Consider the following 23,862-nt stretch of genomic DNA (forward strand, 5'->3'; position numbering starts at 1 on the left):
GAAGTCTGCTTCTCCCTCTCCCCCAGCTCATGCTCACATGCTCTCTTTCTCTCTCAAATAAATAAAATCTTAAATTAATTAATTAATTAAAGGGCCCAAATGCTCTCAGATCCCTGGACAAATAACCACTTTGTGTCTTAAGCTCCTCATCTCAGATAGTTCCTATGTGTAAAAGAAATGAAATGAAAAGTGTACCTACCATTTAGCACACATCGTTATTTTTCTATCAGTATTTAGTTTGAAGATATTCTTTATATGGCCCCTTACAGTAAACTAGCATATTACTCACATCTCATTCATTGTTGCAGAACTTTGTAGCCACTGTAACTAGCAGCCTATCTGACCCACAGTATAGACACTGAAATGAAGATTTTAAGGACAGAAGTATATAGCAAGGCATAAACAACTTTATTATTAAGAAGTAGCCAAAGGGAAAAAAAAAAAAAGGTAGCCAAAGAACTGAAAATGAGTATTACTAAGAAATAGGACAAGTATTCATTAATACAAGCCCCAGCACAGAACTGCTATTTTACACTTAAGAGAATTTGTACTTTGAAGTTCATTCTCCTTATTAATCTTGGGGGACACCTGGTGGCTCAGTGGTTGAGTGTCTGCCTTTGGCTGAGGGCATGATCCCAGGGTCCTGGGATCGAGTCCCATACCAGGTTCCCCGCAAAGAGGCTGTTTATCCCTCTGCCTATGTCTCTGCCTCTGTGTCTCTTATGAATAAATAAATAAAATCTTAAAAAAAAAACAAAACCTTGGAGTATACCATCTACTGTGAGCTACAGTTTTATTTTACATAAAGTAGCAATTTCCCCTTTAGTGGTAATCTGAACATCAGCTGATAAAATAAAAAGTGTCTTTGGGATTCACTAAGCTCATTTATATCTACTACTGGAGTTGCACATCCCAAAGCAAATTATACCAAAAACAAAGACTTCTAAGCTATTATAATAAGAAGGGAAATTATCTAGCATGAGGTTTTAGGTCTACAAGTCAGGAATATCAGAAGCTGCAGAATTCTGAGCTTTCAAAATGCCAAAAAAAAGGTCATATAATTCACTCTATGAGGTGGCTGGCTGAACAAAGCATTTTAGAAGGGCCACGATACCTGGTTTCTATATCCTGTTTCCTCTGCAAGAACACAAATCATTAAACTAAGAAATATCTGCCTGTTAATGTGTCTTGATGCCTTATATAAAAGTCCTTCTATTCTCCCTGTATCACAGGTGCTGCTGCTACTATGAGCTAGGAAGCAGATGACAGGCTTACAAAAAAGCTGTCCCAACCACTGGCTAGATCCATGATGCTGAAGAGTTATTTTCCAGAGAAGAAGTCTGGTGGGAATAAGATGGGGGAGGGAATGTTCTATAGCTGGCAAAAGAAAAGGAGATTGTTAGGTGGTTCAGGAAAGCAGGATAAAAAGCTGTTTCCAAAATTTGGTATTAATGGTGCTTGGAACAATATAGCAAGAGAACAGGAAGAGGCTGCCATAGTAGAAAATACTTTCCTTTCACTGCTATAGAAAAAGAGCTCTCAAAACACAAAACTTATGAACACTAACCACTATCAACTATGTAAAAACAATTGTGCATGTGGACAAAACCTAGAAGGAAAAAAACCCCACAAAAAACAGTGTGTGAGGAGATACGTTTGTTTAAAATTTTATAGAGTGAAAAAATTGATCTTCTTTTAAAGAAAAGGAAAACAGCATTTGTATATAAAACCTCTCTTGTCCCATGGCTGAGCTGATTTAATTCTGCTGAGGATCAGTTTCCGCTCCCCTGGCTCAGCAGCCTGTATGTTATATCAGTGCCCTGTCTGCAAAGATAAAAGCTTTCTCAAGACCGCTTTGGATGAAGGACCAGAAGGGAAGAGTGTCATGTTGCTGTCTTTTGGCTAGCTGCAGAACAGTGCTGGAGACTATTCCCTAAGAATGCCAGCCCCAACCCAAATCTATTTTCTACTTCCTGCTGATTCTTTTTTATTGTCTATCTCCGTAACTTTTAAGATTTCCATTTTTATTTTCTTCTAAAACAGTACTTTAGTTATCTTGTGAAACATGGTAAGGTTTGGGAGATGTTATGTAAAACAAAGGCAATTTTTATTACTATAGCGCTTCCCAGAGACTATATTCTAACATGCATTGAGAGTCTCCAAGAGGGGACTATATCTGCATCTTTCATCCCACCACTCTTGTTTTTAGTATCTGTTACTTATTTTTTCTTGATGGATAGCTTTTCCTTTAACCTTTTTTATTTTTATGTCTTTAAATTCTTACCTGATGGCTAACTTTCAAGCCTTTCATCTTGTTTACATATCACTTATTTTTATATTAAAAAAACCTCCTGACTGATCCTTACTATCTTGTCTCATCAGTTTTACTTTTTGTGCCTTTTCCACTGGGTTTTAAAAAAAACTCTTAAACTTTATTCCAATCTCTTCAAAGTTCCTATTTTTAGCTTTAACTGTTGTTAATTCTTAAACCTCTTTTAATAACCCTATATTAAACATCTTTCCTTTTTTCCTGTATGTCTTATTTATAATGCACTGCTGAATGACCAAAACAGAACAAAGAGCTCAAGAAAAGAAAGGGATTGCTTCTTCTCATAGTCCCTTATCCTCATACTGACTGCTGCTTTTCTGGGGCCCCTGATGTGGGGGTAACATTTTTTACAAGAATTGATAAAATACGTATATGAGATACTCAAAAAGAAATTAGCTTCATCAAGTCCCAAGGGTGAAAAAAAATTCTTCTTACAAATTTGAGCTGCTTTTTATTTTTATTTTTTTTTAATTTTATTTTATTTATTTATGATAGGCACACAGTGAGAGAGAGAGAGGCAGAGACACAGGCAGAGGGAGAAGCAGGCTCCATGCACCGGGAGCCTAACGTGGGATTCGATCCTGAGTCTCCAGGATCGCGCCCTGGGCCAAAGGCAGGCGCCAAACCGCTGCACCACCCAGGGATCCCTGAGCTGCTTTTTAACAATAAAATATTAGTTTCCATGTATTTGTGAAGGAGAAACATGAAGGCAGCTTCATAATTTCTCATCCTGAAAAATTATCTGAAGGCACATCATAAAGCTGGGTAGGCTGTATGCAGTTGTTGGATGTTTGGAGTTATCTTTGCAAGCCTTTTCCCACAATGCCTACTTCCTGTTAATTTCCAAGACCTGCTCGTTCTGCATTAAAAATACAGGTACTCATCTCTAGCCTAGACTTTGATAAAAGCCTTTTAACAATCTCTCCATCTGTGTGTATTCTCTCTTTATTCATCCTTAAAACAGTGACTAGATTCGGTTTCCTAATATTTAGTGTTGGTCATGTTGGTCCACCACAAATTCATCAACACTTTACCCATTTTCCTCTTCATGTATCAGTGGACAGTACCATCTACAGTTACGGCTTCAACATTGTAATTGATTACTTCCCTCCCTTCTTCTTATCCAGTATCAAATCCATTCCCTGGCTTTTTCTCCTCTAGTTCATAAGTATCTCTAATATATCCATCTACTTCTCCTTACCCACACTACCACTACCTTAGACCAGGGTCATGACCATTTCTCACTCAGATTATTGCCAACAATCTTGTAATTAATGTCTCTGCTTCTCCTCTATCTCCCATCAGGTTAGGGCCAGATCAGCTCTTGCTGAAATACAAATCTTATCTAAGCTCTCATTTTAAATCCTACAGTCTTCCTTATTTACCTTCAAGATGAAGTCCAAATTCCTTAACACAACACAAAAAGGTCCTTCATGCAAGGGATCAGCTTACTTTTTCAGTCCCATCACTGTCAATTCTCACCTCTAGGCCTCTGTACAAACCATTCCCTGTCTGAAAAGTCTTCTGCCTACCAATTCCTGCCCTGGCCTCACTTCACTTTACCATCAGGTTTTGGTTTAAATGTCACTTCCTCTAAGAAACCTTTAACTCTGGGGATCTGCTGATATGCCCTTCATACCACCCTGTTCTTTATCTTGACCGGAAACTAAAACTAGTGTACTATAACAGGCATGTTTGTTTTGTCTCCCTCCCTCTCTAGACTGAAAACATTCAGAGGACACAAACTATCTTTCTCACTTAAAGATCCCCAGTGCCTATAACAGGCTTGGTGATAGCCGATGCTCAATAAATATATATTGAGTAATTAAACAAATAGCTTAAATAACTTCTTTCCTGACTACACATGTCCTGGTGATCAGGACATGCCTGATCTGGCCTCCATCTACCTGTCTAGCCTTTCCTCCCATTACTTGTTTCATTTCCTTTATGAGATAAATTATTGTATTGTATTGTAATAATTACTGTGTTACTAACTGAAATTTAAATATGCCCTTTCTTATCTCAGTAACTGTTCACTCCTGGAATCATCTTCCAGTTAAATTCAAACCCAGTTTTTAACAAAGATACAAAAATGAAGCTTACCTGATTCCTTCTAATCCATGGATTAGAACCTCCCCTTCCTATGATGAAATAAACACTGCACTTATAATTCTTCTGAATTATATTGTGCCCTGTATAATAGCCATGAACTTAATTTCCCCTTAAAACATTAAGTTTTTAAAAAACAAGTATACAGTTGATTCTCTTATTTGAGGATTCTGTGTTTGTGATTCTGCTCACTAAAATGTTCTTATAATGCTAAAATCAATATTCACAGCACTTTCATGGTCACTTGTGAATATGTGACTCAAAAAATTTGAGTCATCTGTGCGCACAATCCCAGGTGAGGTCAAAAAGGTGAAGTTCTGCCTTGTTTTAGTTCTCATACTGTAAACTAGTATCCTTTCTCCCATCTATGCAATGACATGATTTTTCACATCTTTGTGCTTTTTATTGGTGATTTTGCTGTTTAATGACCCTCAAGCCTGGTGCTGAGGTGCTGTCTGGAGTTTCTTTTCTTTTCTTTTCTTTTCTTTTCTTTTCTTTTCTTTTCTTTTCTTTTCTTTTCTTCTTTCTTTCTTTCTTTCTTTCTTTCTTTCTTTCTTTCTTTCTTTCTTTCTTTCTTTCTTTCTTTTTTTTTTTTTTCTGTCTGGAGTTTCTAAGTGTAAAAGGCTGTAAAGTGCCTTGCAGAGAAAAATACCTTGTCAGATAAGCTTTGTTCAGGTATGAGGTTGTTGGCCCTGAGCTCACTGTCACTGAATCAACAAGATATATATTAAATGAGATGTGTTCATATAGAAATAGACACAAAACATGGTTATGCATTGACTGCATGATGAAAATGTGAATAGAGGCTCACAGGAACCAAACTCGGGAACAATGGTTTAGTATTTGCTAATTCAGTGTTTGTGGTGACTTTGTAAAACCTATGCAAGAAATAAATGCCCGTATCATATATTATGCATTTTTATTTCCCTCTCAGTACCTAACCATGAATACCTCATGTAAAATGTGTATTTAATAACTGACCAGTGAATACATAAATGGAATCTGTAGTCTCTTAGTAACAGAGAGGGGGATGGAAGACAAATCCAGATTAAGATATGAATACAGGGAGCTAAAATAAACACCCTCTGACCAACAAATATACAGAAAATGACATGAGCAATATCATCGTCACAAAAATTTTTTTTTAAAAGGGGACTGGACCAGGGGTGGGGGCTGGAGGTGGTTCGGCACCTGGTTGGCTCAGTCAGTAGAGCATGTGACTCTTGATCTCAGAGTCTTGAGTTCAAGCCCCACATTGGGTCCACGTGGAGCCTACTTTAAGAAAAAAAAAAAGGCTCTCCTATTTTAATATGAGGTCTTTTGAAGGCATAGCCAGAAAGACTTGTTAATTTGCTATATCCCCTAAAATTAACTTACTGACTCCTAACAAAAATTTATAAAGTTAAGACACATTGGCACAAGAATTCTCTGTCTACAGAAACATGTAAAGAGCTAAATACTGAAATCTAAGTTAAAAAATACTTCAGGGGCACCTGGGTGGAAGTCTGCTAGGCAACTGCCTTTGGCCTGGAGTCTTGGGATAGAGCCCCATGTTGGGCTCCCTGCTCATGGAGGAGTTGGCTTCTCTACCCATACCCACCCCCACCTGGATCATTCTCTCTCATAAATAAGTCAAAAGTCTTTTAAAAAAAAATACTTTAAACCTTCTCATGCTCAGTGTCAACTATGGATTAGTGAGCCATCAAGAGCTTCCCCTCTACAGATGCTGTAATTCTTATACAAGTAGCCCTTGCTTTGCATGGCACCTTGTTAATCGAAACTTGTATACACTGAAACCGTGTCTTTGCTTTGCACAATATGTTACCACAGAAGAGCTGTGCAAAGGAGACTGCACAGCAGTAATTCTTGTGTATTTTTTCCGAAGTAAGGCAAATAGCACAAGCAACTGAGTACATTTTATTGCCCACTTCACATTTTATTCCATAAGATGGCCTTATTTGTTTATTGGTTTTTAAACATTTACCTAATTCACGGGCCAAGCAATGTTCTAAACCCTTTAAAAAATATTCATCTAATCTATCAACTTTATGAGGCAATTACTATTATTCTTCCCAATTTATAGATGAGGAAATTGAGGCACAAAGAGGTTAAGTATCTTTCTCAAGGTCATACAACTATTAACTGGTATGTTTAGGATTTCAGCCTAGGTAGTCTGAATCCAGATAAAGGTTCAGAGCTTTTGCTCCTAACCACTTATGTTATAATCACAATTTTAACCACTGCCCTTTTCTACTTGTCCCCTCTTGATCCATTATCCAACTGTGCACCAAAAGTAGCTATATCAGTGGAATCATTTCACTCCATTACTTACTGAAATTCTTCACCAGCTTCTTATTACACTTACAATAAATCCAAACTCCATGCAATGGCTGAACATTCCTTGAGACTATCTTCTTCCATTTCTTTCCATACTGTTTCCTTTCTCACCAGCTCTTTCTCCACTTTGTTTATTCCATAATCCCTTCTTTCTGGAAATCTCTTTCCTCTACTCTCTTTAAAAATCTTTTAAGTGGGGATGCCTGGGTAGCTCAGCAGTTGAGCGTCTGCCTTCGGCTTAGGGTGTGATCCTGGGATCCGGGATCGAGTCCCATATCCGGCTCCTTGCTGGGAGCCTGCTTCTCCCTCTGCCTGTGTCTCCACCTTTCTCTCTCTGTGTCTCTCTCCACCTCTCTCTGTGTCTCTCATGAATAAATAAATAAAATCTTAAAAAAAATTTTTTTTAAGTGTTAACATAAACACCAGGTCTTCAGAAAGGCCTTCTTCTCCCATTCTATTTAAAATGGTCGCATTTGGGGATCCCTGGGTAGCTCAGGGGTTTTGCACCTGCCTTTGGCCCAGGGCGCGATCCTGGAGTCCCGGGATAGAGTCCCATGTCGGGCTCCCGGCATGGAGCCTGCTTCTCCCTCTGCCTGTGTCTCTGCCTCTCTCTATGTCTATCATAAATAAATAGAAATAAATCTTAAAAAAAAAAAATGGTTTCATTCATCATTCTCTCCTTCAGCTCCTTTTCTTCACAACACTTAAAAAATATATTTTTATTTACTTCTTTTTATTTATCTCTTTCCACCAAAACTTGTTTATAGCTACACTTCAAATACCTGAAAGAGTTCCAAACAATCAATAAATATAATGAAATGAATAAACCAGGTCATCCTGTGGCTTCCTGCAATCCTTATTACAACACTTCATTCTCTGTCATATGGATCTCTGATATGAGAGGCATACCTACAATTTTAGCCTTCTTATCAGAAATTATATAAGCATTAATATAATCTGTTAAAATCAAACACAGTGTTGTATCTCCAACAAATTTCTCAAACTCTTCTACTCTTAATGTGCAGCTTACTTTTATTTGCTTTATTTAAAATGTGTAATTTTGCTTTTTAATACATACACACACAATTGGTTTTTTAATTGCTGGAAAAATTCTCTCAACATAATAGCCAATTTTTTTCCAATTTAAGTCAAAAGGATTTCATATTCAAAATGAATTACATATTTGGTTTGCAGATAAAGTCTATACTTGAGATGCCTGGGTGGCTCAGCAGTTGAGCGTCTGCCTTTGGCTCAGGGCATGATCCCGAAGTACCAGGATCGAGTCCCAAACATGGAGCCTGCTTCTCCCTCTGCCTCTCTCTCTCTGTGTTTCTCATCAATAAATAAATAAAATATTTTTTTTTAAAAAAAGTAAAGTCTACTCTTAAGATATACATCCAATTATCTACAGAAAATTCTCAATACTTATTTCCACAAATGTTTCATACATATTTTACACTTGTTTGCTAAATGAAGTGCCAACATCCAGCATTCTAATTAGAATAGTGTTGCCATAATTGAGACTTAAATTACTTAGTAATCAGTTGCTAGCATAAACAATCCAAAAACCAAAGAAGAATTATATTGTGACAGAAGTATATGAATTACAGGTAGATGATGTAATAGAAAATATCACTGGAAAAATACATTCTATGGAAGCATTTTATTGACATAATCAGATTATCTACAATATATAGACTTATAAAGCATGTTTTGATTTCTGTTTTTTTTTACACTAAATTGATTTGTGGAAAGCAAATTACACTACTAGAAGTGGGAAGAGGAGGGGGAGAACAGCAATGTAGTATTCTTCACATAGCTTAAATTTAATAATATGAAAGCAAAATCTCAATTATTTAAAAGAAAATCACCACTATACTTCAAAAAACCTCTTTGTCCCATGTGCCAACTCTACTGAAGGTGTTTCTATAAAGAATTCTAACATTTTAATTATAATAAAAATCTCTCTATATATAATCTATCCTATAATCTTTATTTAAAAAATCTGCCTCACCACTAAAAGTAACCAAAACCAGAGGTCCTCAGAGAAATGTCTGACTCCAGGGCTGAAGAATAAGCCTGAAACACCTCATGCCAGAAAGAAAGTGCTCAAAAAAAACAAACCAAAACAAAACAAAACACGTATCAAAAGGATATAGGCCTGCTTTACAAGGCTCCCATTGGTCAAATCTGTGACAATTTGAAGACTGAAATAAATAAGGACAGTATGGATTACAATCTACTGAATAAAATGCAAATCCAAAAGGGAGGGGTACATGGAAGGAGGGGAAATAATGAGAGCTCTTCCTTACAGTAAACTGATAAATACATACAAAGATGGAATGTGGGGGAACAGTCACCAATTGTAACCATCACACTAAAGACTAGTTCAAGCAAGAAGCATCAATAAGTGCTAAATCCAAGGGGGAGTTCGATGAGGAGAAATTTTAGAATATCTTCCCCACAGACTGCTTATTAGTCACAATGAGACAACACCTTGACTTAGTGCTCAAAATTAGCAGAGCATGCAGACCTGTGTTCCTACTGAAAAGGACAAGTTATTACTTAATGTAATATCCTAGCTCAGAATACATACCTGAGGAAACATCAGCTAACCTTAGATTGAGGAACAACCTTAAATATAGAAATAAAATAACTGGCCTATAATCTTAAAAAGTGCCAACATTATGAAAGGCAAAGAAAGGTTAAGGAACTCTTCATTAAAGGAGACTAAAGAGTCATGATAAATACATGATCCTGCAAAGAAGCCTACACTGGAATGAAATGACTGACACAACTGAAATATGGATTAGAGAGAGATAGATTATTGTTTCAATGTTAAACTTCTTGAATCTGATACCCATATTGTGGTTAATAGGAAAATAATCTCTTCTTAGGAAATGCACACTGAAGTCTTGAGGCAAAGGTGGAATGTAACGTACTTTTAAATGTATCAGAAAAGTTTATGTGTGTGTGTGTATGTGTGTAGACAAAGTGGAAGAGGAAGAAAAGAGAGAACTTCAAGCAAATACGGTAAATTCTTAAAATTAGTGAACCAAGATAAAGGATATACAGGTGTTTCCCCTAGAATTCTTAGAATTTCAGGATAAAAAGTTATTTAGAATTTGCCTAATTGCACAATATAGTAAATGTACTAAATGCCACTGAATTCAGAACTTTAAAAATGGTTGATTTTATATGATTCTCAACACACAAAAAAATTTTTTTTTCACTTGTCTAAGTAACATACATAACTTGGAACGAAGTCAAACATCATGAAAATGGTTGGGTTTATGACCTTTTCATTCTGAGATATCATTTTCTTGAATCTATAATTTGGAGAACATTTAGTTCAGTCTTGAACTAGGCAATGACTAGCTTTTGCAAGTGCAATCATTCTTCCATTAAAACATCAAAGAGTTTGGATGCAGAGTGAATGTTATGCTTTCAGATACAGAATGCAGAAGTTTAAATGTTAAAGTTTATCAGAGTTAAAACACATGATGAGATTTATGCATATCTGACTTTTATAATTAATGTCATTTTATATTTAATTTATAGAAAAAGGAATAATTAGTAATATAACATATGCCTATTTTATCCTTCTGGTACACCAAACACCACATCTCCTCCTCCAAACCATGTTATTAGCATGTCATGCAATCCTTAAGTACTTATATGAGTAAAAAGTCCTAATGGTTAAACATTTTGCTCAACTAATAAACAGGCCAAAAACACCCCCAATGAAGCTCTTAGAACTATTCTAGTTCCAAAGTTTCCATGTAACACAGTAACCTATTACCATATTTAATGACAAGTTAATAAAAGCTAGCAAAATGTTATATTTAGATACAATCATGATAGAAAATTTATGACTCTAAATAACTAGGACATCCATTCCCTCTTGCTAGAAAAACTTTTAGTAAAATATTTAGCATAAAATATTTATTTGAAAGTTGTTTGGAAATACCAGTCATTACAAATTCAACTATATCCTGTGGTACACATTATCAATTCAAGTACAAGTTCCTCAAGTGCAATTTCTAATAAATTTTAAAAGCCTAACCTCCCAAGGTAATAAATTTTAAAAGCCTAAGCTCTCAAAGTCCTGTTGTTGTTTTTTAAGTATGGAATATTTTATCTATTCAACAACTAAAACCACTCCTACTCTGTACTTAAAGCAACTTTAGACTTGCATTGTTTTGTATGTAAGTTTAATGGTGAAACAAGTTTTCACTACTGATGGCAGTTGTTTAAGGCCTCTTGCACAGGTGAGTTAGCAAATCAAATTTTGTTTTATAAAGAAAGGTCAGTGTCATGTTTTTCTTGTCAGTAGGTATCATATATTAAACTGGTTTCACAAACAGATCAAATATCCAAGGTATTAAAAAAATAAATATAGTGTTAAGAATTTTATTTGTGTTATAGATCCCAATTCTAGTTTTTACAGGTATGGATAAAGTAGCTACTAAAATAATTTTAATAGTAAAAGTTTTACTGTTAATGGGGCTTAAAAGTTTATTTAAAAATTTCTACCAACTTTTAAATCTCTATTAATTAAACTAATCTAAGGGATAATAGTCTTTGTTCATCTCTTTTAATTTTGGGTTATCACTCTTCAAAGCTGCCTCACAATGACAGAACTAAATAAAACAAAAGCAATGAAGAATTTACTGAGAACACAGTGATAATATTTCCAGAATATATTAATTCATTTAATTCTATTAACAGTCCTGGAAGGCAGACCTTATCCCATTTTATATAGCAAATGTGGACAAAACCTCTTATCACGCCTCCCTTCCAATTACTCCTTCTACCTTTCATTTAAAGATTTCTTTCTTTAAGAGAGGGAGAGAATCTCAAAGCAGACCCCGTCTCCCACTGTGTGGGGAGTCCAAGGCAGAGGGAGAAGCAGACTCCTTGCAGAGGCCTGATGCGGGACTCAATTCCGGACTCGGGATCACAACCTGAGCCAAAGGCAGACGCTTAACCACTGAGCTACCCAGGTGCCCCAGCAGGATGTATCTCTTTCATGAAGATTTTGCTGTCTTATTCTTTTTATTCTCTGAATTACAACAGTATTTACATCATGTACCTGAATTTTAGATATCATATTATCTGGTATTATTCCCTATTTCTTTTTTATGTTCTTTTCATGTATATCTGCTTGATAGAATCATATGCTATCACTGGAACCATAAGGTTTCTCTCTCATCTTATAGTACTCCACAGCGCGCATGGCAGGTATTTATGAGCACTCAATGAAGCCAAGATTATAAAGGGACAGCCAAGATTAGTAAGATTACCAATAATGTATTTTCAGTTACTACATAACACTTAAATATTTAAAACCTATGCCAAAAACATTGTACTTGAATAAGTATACAACAGACTATGGAATATATTCCTAAATGCTCAATCTGAAGAAAAAGTTGGACATAAATTACAGATTAATACAACTAAAGGGATAGCAAAGACCACAACCTAAAGATCAAAGGATTATGTGAATTTATTAAAGTTGTGGAAGCTGGTTAGAGAACTACAAATTCTAAAGTGCATAATATGGCTCATAAATGTTACATTTTTTAGGATTAAGTAGTGAGCACCTTCACTACGATAGTTAAGATTGTCTTTTGCACTACACAGACATCTGTTTGCTTCCCTTCTTTGAGGGGCATTATTGACAATTGACAGACATTATTGACAGACATTATTCAAAGTACTGCGAGAGTTCAGAAAATTTTTCTTTTATGACGGTATATACAGGGGAAAAAAAAACACTCACTGAATTTGGCTCACAAACTTAGGAATTATGAATTTCTTTCCAAGTAATTTTTAATTTTATAAGGTATGTGCTAGTGACTCACCTTTTATTACAATAAAGCATCTTTTTATTTAAATAATGTCTTGTAAAAGTTAGCAAATACTGCTTAATATATGTCCTGAAAACAGACAGCTAGATTTAAATCTAGACTCTATTTTCTAGATGTGGTACTTTGGCAAGTTTCTGGACTTCTTTGTGGCCCATTTCCTCAATAAACTGAAGATGACATGTACAATTGTTTTTGGCACATGGCAAATGCTAAATAACTATTAGCTTTTATTAAAAATAAAATTTAAAATATCGTGACTTAGGGGATCCCTGGGTGGCGCAGCAGTTTAGCACCTGCCTTTGGCCCAGGGTGCGATCCTGGAGACCCGGGATCGAATCCCACATTGGGGTCCCAGTGCATGGAGCCTGCTTCTCCCTCTTCCTGTGTCTGTCTGTCTGTCTCTCTCTCTCTGTGTGACTATCATAAATAAATAAATGACTAAATAAATAATTAATTAAAAAATTAAATAAAATATTGTGACTTAGAAGATTCACTTGGTAATATAAATTGGCTTATCAGATTTAACATAGTCAAAAAATTTATTGAGCACCTACTATATGTCATACACTGTTCTAAGAGCTAGAAATATAGTAATAAACAAAACAAAGTCCCTCCCTTTAAGAAGTTTACATCCCAGAAGTAGCAGAAGAATACACGTAAATAAGTTAAGCAAGTAGAGGGGAAAAGAGTGAAGTAGGTCAAAGTATGCTATTTTATATAGAGAACACACAGGATCAGGCAGTTGGTGGTAGATGAGGTCAGAGGGGGCAGCAGAGAGGCAGTACAAATGCAGGCTAGGAGGCAGTGAGATGGTAAGTGACTGAAGAGCTCTGAGGCAGATCTGATTTAGTATTTCTAAAGAATTACCAGTGCTATGTGGAGAGATGATAGGGTTAAAATTTTTATTTGGCTTTGTGAAAAATAAGCCATACTTCAAAGCCCATTCAATACCCAACTTATAAATATAAGCCAAAAACATGAAACTAAGGAAGATATTATTTAACCACTGTGGTTTAATTGTAAATAAAAATAATTTTAATCGTAAAACCATAAGTGGAAGAATGAGTATGTGAAATATCAAGAGAAAAAAAAAACCCTCAGTACATTACATTGGTCTTTAATGATTTGCTAAAAATACATGAAAACAAATCATGAGAGAAACAAAAAACTGGATTTTGAATGCATGCATTTTTTCTATTTAAGAAATTTAAGGCGGGCAGCCTGGGTGGCTCAGCGGTTAGCACCTGCCTTCGGCCCAGGGCATAATCCTGGAGACCCATGATGGAGTCCCATGTCGGGCTCCCTGCATGGAGCCTGCTTCTCCCTCTGCCTGTGTCTCTGCCTCTCTCTCTCTCTCTCTCTGTCTCTCATGAATAAATGAAATCTTTTTTTAAAAAAATTTAAGGCTATCTAGATGAAAAAAATTTTTAAGTTTTTATTTATTTGAGAGAGAGAGAGAGAGCGCGCGTGCGTGTGTGGGGCAGGGGGCAGGTACAGTAGGAGACTGAGCAGCAGACTGCCCACTACGCAGGAAAGCCTATGCAGGGCTTAATCCCAAGATCTGGGATCATGACCTGAACTGAAGGCAGAGCATACCCGACTGAGCCACCCACCCAAGCTCCCTTAGATGAGAATTTTTGAGTGAAACGTTTCAAAAGCATGCATACACACTTACCACATAGCGGTGAATTTATGTGGATGTTAAAATTATTTACATTTGAATTATGTAGAACCTAAATACTCAACTAAGAATTTAACAACTGAACAAAATTCATATGTCAAAAGACATTCTAATTGGCACACTTTCCTTAAGTACAAAACATGCCTATTTATTGCACATTAACAAAATTATTCATATCTAATAGTTCATTAGTTAAATCTATCCATAAGTCATAAATAGCTATAAATTGGTTCCAACATGGGAATACAGTACATTCTTTTACCTGTATTTTGTTTTTAGGCTAAAGAGCTCCGGTAACCCAAAAAATGTTTTGCCAACTTGGGAGAATAGGTTGAAGAATTGGAAAGGCCTTTCTGCAATGTGCTTTCCTTGTAATATATTGCTCATCTACTGTCAGAGATCACAAATTTGATATATTGTAAAGGTTTCTTTTTCTTGATACTATTCAGTTTAAGAATAAACCATCAACTTCAATTTGCCTTCAAAAAAATAAATCTTTTTACGTTTTTACAAGGAATGTTTATATTAGCCCTATCTTTGAAATCTTAAAAAAATACAAAACAAACTGAATAAAAATCAGCAGATGGAAATTGCAGGACGTCTTCCCAAAGACTCTTCCCAAAATATCTTTTTTTAAAGAGTTATTTCTGTAATATGCCTTACAATATTAAAGTAAAAGCATTTATAACTTGGTGAAAACAACACATGGCATATGTATTAGAAATACTTATGAGTTTTCCTATATGTAGGTCAAGATGTCCACTCAGATGAAGAACTTTATGAAAGAGTGCCCACTGAAAATAATGATTCATGGATTAAGACACAGTTTTTACATACTTCTAAATAATGTGGTCTGACAACATCTTCATTCTTTTAAATATTATATCCTTTTAATTTTTTCGTTATAAATTTTCTGTATTACATAATAACAGTAGGCATTTCAAGAGTTTATTTTATGTCAAATAATATGCTAATTGTTTCACATGAATTTACTCCTAACAAGAACCCTGTAAAATAAATATCATCTCCAATTCCTAGGTAGAAAAATGTAGAGATGTTGTTCCAATGCCCAAGACCACTGTTTCTTAGCAGCAGACCTAGGATTTTAATCCAGTTCTGATTTCTAAACCAAACTGCTTCACAGATCCATCAAATATCACCTGGAGATATAGTTGGAGAATGTGTTTTGCTAGCAAATTACTATAAAAACATAAGGATGGACAAACACACATAAGTAGACTAAACAAGAAAAACTTACAAAGTGACGCCTTAAAAAAAAAAAAAAGTTAAATATATTGTCCCAGAATGTTAAGTAATGTCAGCTGAGGCTAAAATGTACTTTTTAACAGCTAGATATATCTTAATATGAAAGATAAAATAGTAAACTTTCTTCAAGATTAAAATGTTACTTAAGCAACCTATACTCTTTTTTTCCTGGAAGAAATGTTAAATAAACATTAGAAATAAGAAAATAATACAAGAGCATAGAAAAAGGTTCAACTGTGAAGCCACACTGTAGGAACTGTGAGTACTAGTAAGTGGTACTCAAAATTTTAAAAAAGCCAAGTACTTTTAGTGGATATATCAGTAAATAGATGAAAAGCTATTTGTAAACTAACACTACAGGGCACAGAAAAACATAAGAGGCAACTAAGTAATTTTTAAAAGCATTCTGACAATAGTACTAAATAGGCTAATTTAAACTACAGAAATGCTGGCAGAAGATAAACTCTTCTTTCTTTTGAATTAAATTCTAATATCTTCTTATAACTACTTACTAGAAGAGAAGGATAATTAATTATTCAGCAATAACAATTCTCTGTATCTGGTTCCCAAAAAGTTAATACGGGAAGACTGAAAAGCTGACAATCATGTTTGCTTTCAAATTCTAAGAAGCACACAGAACAGAGATTTACTGGTAAGATAGGGAAAATAAGGGGGAAACCATCTGTGACTAAAAGGCAAAGCTGGTAAGTTCAAATTGTAGCATATTTGTAATGGAAAGTTCCTTGAAGGTAGGTATTGTACTTTTTGCAAGTTCAGAAAATACAGTACTACTCCAAAAAACAATTAATGTATCATCTGTTGAAAAAACTGAATAAACTATTTTCTATAAAAGCCGAAAGTTCTCCTGCTGGGGTCTAAACTAGAATAGTAATTTCGTAGGTCTATTACATAAGCTAAACATGTAGGAGCTAAAAATTCACATAACATCAACAAAGATCAACTTATGGGGGGAAATGCAAGCTATGCTTAAGAAAAGGACTTAAAATGGACTATCTATAGCAGCTGCCTATGTATAGGAGTTAGCCAGCACTATTTGAATCACTATCATAAAAAGAATAAGGGCCACTGATAAAACAGAGTCACCATTAATATTACTTCCTGAGATGAAAGAAAAGGATTAGCGCGGCTTGAATAATAACCAGGAGTTGTGATCCACCACTATCATGTCACTTTCACTGTATCTCCCAAATATGGAGAAAAAGTAGATCAGAACTGCAGCAACTTTCAATTTATACTATGTATGGGCTGACAAAATATAAAAGTATCCAATTTTATTACAAGAAGGCAGGTCACACAATGGTCAAGCTAGTCCTAGTTGGTGGGAGTAGTGCCACTTATCCTTTCCTGCCACAGCTGCCTTTTATGCAACTTGAGTACAAGCGGGAGGAAACTGGTCCTCTAAGCCCCGGCTGGCCGATGACTTTATCTGCTTTTCCTCAGTGTTCTGCAAAACAAGCCATTTAATACTACCAGGAGGTGCAACAATTGTGGAAAATACCTCTTCACTCTCCAGGTCCTCAAGCTCTCAAAAGCCAATATTTGAAATACATCATTACACTTCAGAATGCCGCCATACTTGATCTAACTATAGCTCCAGGAAACACATTTTGAAAGAGTGTATTTTTCTTTCTGAAATAAACCTTATTGGGTAGGGATATCTGCTAAACAAAAGTCCTAGTTTTCCTGAGTCATGGGTTGCACTTATTTACTGCATAAAGCATTTAAATATAACATTTATTGATTACCACTTAAAAAAATTCCCTTTTCAGCTGAAACTGTCTTTGGAGTATAATGACTTTCCAAAATCTATCTGCTATTATGAAATACTAGTTCCATTTCTTTCCCCCCAATGGAAATTCAGGGGTCCTAACAGCCACTGAGGTTGGAAATAGTCTTTCTCTATGCCAGTCCCCTCATTTTACAGATAAGGAATCTATAATCTGGAGATTTATTGTGATTCTCTCTAAAATTACCCTTATGGCTAGCTTAAAAGGCAGTATCAGAATCTGAACCCAGGTTTCCAAAACCCCTAACCAGTGCCCTTAGTCCAATTTTTCTGAGGAGTCCTTAATCACTTCGTCCTTTCTTCAAGTTCCCTCAGTATATTATCCCTCTAATAATCAAAGTGGCCATTCTATAGATCTGTGCCTCCTCCATTATGGCATTTTAAGGTGAAGAGTCTAACTGGACACAGTGCCACAGGTAATGGTTCTGTAAGATGCTTATATTTTGAGGGAAGAACTTCTCTCCTGCCAGTGAAAGATGAAAATTAAATTCTGAATATTTATCAGTAAAATAACCTCATATCTTAATATGTGTCAGACATTCACAAAAGCTTTAAAAAGCACTTGGTGGCAACATTCTTACATGTTCTTGAGTAACTTGGTTCAAGTCTCCATTTTCAATTGGGTAGTAAAAAGGAAGATAGATGTTCTTTATCAACAACCGTTCTCCCATAATGACTTGATAACCTACTTTCCTGGCAAATTTAACCTGAACACTTGAAGATTAATAGCATAGGTGATAAAGACAAACAATATGAACTGTACAAGAACAGCAAGAACATTGTCTTGATTTCCGTCTCTTGAAAAATATATATAGTTTCTGCAATTTGTGAGTACCACAAATTTAGTCCTCTAAGATAACAAGGTGTTCTTAGCAGTTTTCTTTTGCTGTTCTCTGACTTAGAAATAGCTTTGTAGAGACTTTTAAACTTTTAAAAACTATTTAAGCCAGTATCTAAGTCTTTGTATCATATGTTAAAAAACAACCAATGATCCAGTAGGGCATGCACAGCACCCATAGAAAAAAAAAATTGACAGATAAAGAACTAATGAAACTAGATCTGGAAAAGAACCATGATTTTATCTTTAGAAAGCAGAAGGCATATAAATAGCAAAATAAGCCCAAAATACATGTCTGAAGGCTTAACCGGCGTCAAATGAATAGTTTTTAATTTAAATTCAATTTGCCAACATATAACACCCAGTGCTCATCTCATCAAGTGCCTTCCTCACTGCCCGTCACCCAGCTACCCCATCCCCCCACCTGTCAATTGAATAGTGGATAAAGGAAAACTATTAAAGCAGACCATTTTCAAATGTGGACTTCTCTTCCAATGTTTATCTCCCTCTCAATGCAGACATCTGCTACGGTTATCAAAAGTATAACTGATCTAAACACACCGTGTTAAGGGCTTGATATGTGAAACCTTTAGCCCTTAATCTTCACAACATTGTAAGGGAGGTATCTATCATTTTTACACTGCATCTGAGAGAACTGGGGCACATAATTGAGTAACTTGCCAAGGTTACACAGCTCGAACCCATCTCTGCAGGTTCTGAAACCTGTGTTTCTTCAGGCGCTCTACTGCCCTGGGGGCACAGCAAATTTGAAAATACGGTCAAACTCTTCAAGTTCTATCTGATGCATTATTATCCAAGCCACTACAAACTTGTTTTGTTTTCTTTCAGGGATTTTTCTGGTGTCAAGAAAGACTCAAGAGTTTGCCATCTACACTTCCTGATTTTAGGCTGGGTCAATGTCACAAACGTTTCGGTCACCACACGTTGCCTAATGGTTAGAACCCAAAACGAAGAGGGCTGGTTAAATTCCTAAACTTTATTTCCTGCCGGCCTAAAGGAACTTACTTAGCCACTGTTGTGTCCGTTAGGTGTTAAGGGTTTCTTCAGCGTAGTGACGTGAGGCATTAAAGTCATCGCTTAAGTCTTAATGGAAATCATCTATGTTATTAGTCATTTTACCTGTCAGAGCAGTTCAAAGCACATCAACAGGACACAGACCTGGGTTGTTGCCTTCTTTAGGGGAGATTTCTTAATGACCTGTTAATTAAACCGAATGGAACAAGCAGCCCTCCAAAAACGAAGTGTCGTGGAAAAGGAAACAACAGAGGGAAAGAAGAATCACAAGTCGGGCGGTGATCTACTTTCACTCGTCTTGGGAAAGCCAAGAAAGGATGAACCGCTCCTCTTGAGCAACTTCAGCCTGACCACAACGGCCACTTGTTACACCTACCACCCACTCCAGCACTTCGGGTTCAGGAGGAACCAGAAGAAAGCCAGTACCTCGAGCACACGACCCGACCCGGCCTGCGGCTCCGCGCCGCACCGCGGGGCACACACAGGGTCAGCGCGCGGCGTCCCTCACCCCCTCACCCCCAAGTCCCCGCTGCCGCCCCGAAGGCAAAGCCCGCACAGCCTGGGGCCAAGTCAGTCCTCGGACGGGGCAGTGACCCAGCTCTCCACCACCCCGCGCCCTCCCGGGGCCGCAGGCGCCCTGCCTAGACGGACGGCGGGAGGAGCAAGGCGAGGAAGGCCCGCACCGCAGGGGAAGGGGGTCCCTTCCCAGCCTCGCCGGTCTGGACGCGCCCCGGGCCGGGACAGAGCCGGCCGCCGCCATGATGGGGCTGGCCGAGCCGGGGGGCGTGACGCGGGCGGCCCCGGGCGGCCCCGGGCGGCGGGCCAGGTCCCCCTCCCCCCTCCCCCTCCCCCGCGTGGGCCCCGGCCGCAGCTGACCCCCAGTACTCACGCTTTGTCCACCAGCTCCCGCACCTTCCACATGTTCAACATCGTGCCCCGCGCGGGCCGAGCCGCCGCCTCCCTCCCCTGATCCCCACGGACCCCGGGACACTTCCGAGCCGGGGCAGGTCCAGGCCGGGGTCGCCGCCGCCGCCCTCCGCCTCCAACTCCCCCAGTTGGGTCCTCCTCTAGCCACAGCCGCGGCGCCGCCGGTGACACGTCGAGACGCGGGGGCAGAGGCGCTGCGTGGAGCGGAAGCGCCCGGCTTTCCGCCCGCTGCGCGCGGGGCACGCCGGGACTTGTAGTTCTCTGCGCGCCTAGCCGACCGCTTAAGCAGAGAGGGTTGGTGTGATAAGTTTGGTACTATTTGCGTCAGGCTTTCCCAGTCCTTTGCACCCTTCCCGGGGCCTCTGACCTTCGGAACCAGAAGCTCGGGGAGGGGGAGGGGGAGACGGAGCAGCAGTCTATGCTTTAACGGATCCTCAAGTGTCAGAAGCAGCACTGGTATAGGATCTAGCCGCACCCAAACTCTGAAATGTAGAGCATTGCTTCTCCCCAGAAACAGTCCACGGCGTGCTATGATTTTGTACCTTCAAATTGAAGAGATTTCCGTGTAAAACAAGTCTTGTTAAAATATTACCTGAGAAAATACAGAACAAATCATATGCAACCAGTCCAGAAAAAAAAAAAGAGAGAAATATAAAAGTATTGCAATGTTATTAATAATGACTATACAGAAACGCTATTGCTATATATATGCCTTCCTCATTGACAGAAGCATCACTGTATTTGGCTCCAAATATACTTTCTACTTAGAGCCTGAATTTTCATACCTGTAAGTTGAAGAGGTTGTATTCTAAAACTTATTCCATGCTACTATCCCACTATGATGCAGTGGTTTTATATTTAGAAGGCTACTTAATATCCTCTTTAGATACTTTATCATAAAGCTCAGAAATTTAGTTCACACTCTATCTGGAACTAGAAAGGCAACATTAGGACACATCCAACAACTTGACAAGCATTTATTCTTAAGCCTAAGTATACACATACATACCGCATTGGACGTTTTATTGTAATGGCTGCTGTCACTTCATTTCTCATTCATTCATTTTTTTTAACAATGTTCATGTTAAAGTTGCAAGAAACCTTAAAATTCATTTGATCCAACTGCCTAAATTTTACAGTGCTTTTCATTCTACAAATACTTATTGAGAATTTTCTGTGTGCTAGGAGTTGGGAACAAGACCTACAAGCCCTCAGCTCTCTAGGATCTTAAGGGTCTTTGGAGCAAATATAAAAATCAAGGAAACATTTAAGGTAATTGCAGATAGATAGTGGTTGAAGAAAACAAAAGATAATATTATAGGGAATGATGTTAGAGGAAAATAACAGGGAGTATTTAGGGCCTCTTTGAGGACACTATATTTAAGCTAAAACTTGAATGATGAAAAGGAGCTTGCCATAAAAAAAGATCTGCAAGAAAAGAATATCTGGTGGAGGGAACAGATGAAGACTCTGATTCACAAGGGAGAAGGGAGATTAATTGCTGCCAGTTATGATGCATGTTAACAATGATCCTAAATCAAGAAACCAGAACTTTTGACACCTAGTTCCTCAGGTCAAGTCACCCCTTCACACTGCATCCACTAGTTACTGGAAGCATCTTTGAAAAGGGTTTCAATACAGCTTTAGGATTAAGGCCTTAAAAAAAAAAAAAAAGAGGATTAAGGCCTAAGAGAGACAAGTTGAAAGAATTGCCAGACAGAAAAGTATCAAAAGCAGAAATTGGGACAAATCTATCTCAAATCTTTGTCAAGATAGGAGTGCTTGGGCAGACATAAAGTGAATTGGATTGGTGGGGGAGGAGAGGCAGGGAAAGATGAGCAGAGATAGGTGGAGAAATGGGGCTTTCAAATGAGGAGTTTGTTTCCTGTAGAAAGGACTGTCCAGCCCGAGTGAGATTCAAAGGATGGAATGTGGCCAGAGGAGATAAGGAAGAGAACTACCTTGCAAAAACAATAGCTCAGCAAGTTAACTTTCAAACAAGCAGGTCCAGGGTACACCAACAGAATGGGCCTGGCATAAAAATAAGCATCTTCCCTGCCCCGGGCCTGTCTGCACATTCATAGCAATTCACAATCAGCCTCACTAGAATCACCTTGAGAGTAAAATGTCACTGTCTACCTTGTTTCAACACCAGGTTTGGAAGTGCCTAGACTTATTCCCCGAGTTGTCATGCTGGGGCTAGAATGTAACACCGAAAAACTAGCCTGTCTAACTTTGATTCAAGAGAGTCCCTAATGGACTCAGGAGAACCAGACAAGGAGAGTTTGTTAAAAAGTGGTCTCCAAAGACTAACCATTTGCATGTCAACAAAGTGTTCCATTTTTGCCTTATATCTTGCAAGTTTGGGAGCAGTTTCCATAGTAACTTCTTTGTGGCAATTTAAATGTGTCCATTGTAGAAAAATAAATGAGAAAATGTCCCACTCACCCCCCCTCTTCAGGAAAACATATTTTTCACAAAATGAGCTGACGCTTTTAGTACAGCCAAGCCAACACAAGGTTTGAAAGCAAATGTCCTCAGATGTGTGAGGCACTGTGGTAGGTGCTGACTGTGTATCTTCTGTGGTTGGCTCCCTGGTGTTTCCTTCTGAGAACTTAATTCCTGTTACACAGGTGTGGCAGCTATGGGACGGCACAGACCAAGTCTCTCTTTAAGAGAACCAGTTACAAGGAATGTGGATGGCTGACAGCTTCCAGCAGCCACTCCTCAGGGATCAACCACAGCATTGACACCAAGGCCATGCTCTTACTGGGCTGTTCCCAGGCAGCGAGTGAGCACGTTGGGGTCAGGCCATTTCTCCTCAGTGCAAGACTTCTGTACTGGGCAAGCTTGCCCTGGGCTCCCCATCAGCCTCGCCCAGAATTCCTTCAAGTTTCCTTGCCATCAGGCGGTCTTCTTACCCAATCTTCCTCCCTTCTCTCTTCCTTAACAGGTGTCAGAACTTCCTTGAGGTCTGAGGCTGTCCCCACCTAGTCTTGCTCCCTCTTCCCTTTATTCTTCATAGGTGTTTTCCCCAGTTAATCTCTTACACTTCTAATTCCCCCTTGGCTTTTGCTTCCTGCAATAACCAAATTGACAGGACAGGCAAACAGTTCTACTTTGGTTTCAGTATGTGGCTCAGTGAGTCCTGTTTTTGGTCACACCTGACTATTCCTCTCTAGTAGTTGAGATACTTGGTTTCTAATCATATGAAAGTTGCCACAAGAGCCATGCAGATTATACATTGCATAACCCCAGGGGCACCATAGCTGAGGACTACCATGTACTGCCAGAAAGGAGGTATAAAGTAATGGTTAGAGAGTAGATTCTGAATTCAGACAAACCTAAGCTCAAACTGCATCTGCTGTTCAGTGGCTTGGTCATTTTGGATAAACTAATTAAACCCATATACCACAGTGATTACGAACTAGACTTTGGGGCCAGATTGCCTGGGTTTGAATCTTAATATTGCTACTCACTACCTGTGTGACCTTGGGGAAGTTATTTGACACCTCTGTGATTCAGTTTCTCATCATAATGGACAATAATAGAAACCTGCAAAGGCTTTTTCAGACAATTTTAAAAAGATAATGTTTAAAAAGAATCTAGAACAATACTGTATACACTCAATAAACATTAGCAATTCTGCTATTACCACTA

At 38.0% G+C, this 23,862-nt stretch overlaps 1 protein-coding gene across 2 annotated transcripts in view; it reads right to left on the bottom strand.

Moving 5' to 3' along the window:
• The window catches only part of CLINT1 (clathrin interactor 1), a 57,813-nt gene extending 37,420 nt beyond the window's left edge, over nucleotides 1–20,393 (bottom strand). For both annotated transcript variants that reach the window (XM_041748159.1, XM_041748158.1), the window contains exon 1: nucleotides 20,165–20,393. In XM_041748159.1, the coding sequence (XP_041604093.1) occupies nucleotides 20,165–20,205 (41 nt within the window). In that variant the 5' untranslated portion in view covers nucleotides 20,206–20,393. The remainder of the gene's footprint in view (nucleotides 1–20,164) is intronic.
• Between the last annotated feature and the right edge of the window lie 3,469 nt (nucleotides 20,394–23,862).

This window comes from Vulpes lagopus, chromosome 3 (assembly GCF_018345385.1).
Source record: "Vulpes lagopus strain Blue_001 chromosome 3, ASM1834538v1, whole genome shotgun sequence".
In the NCBI taxonomy this organism is placed as follows: Eukaryota; Metazoa; Chordata; class Mammalia; order Carnivora; family Canidae; genus Vulpes; species Vulpes lagopus.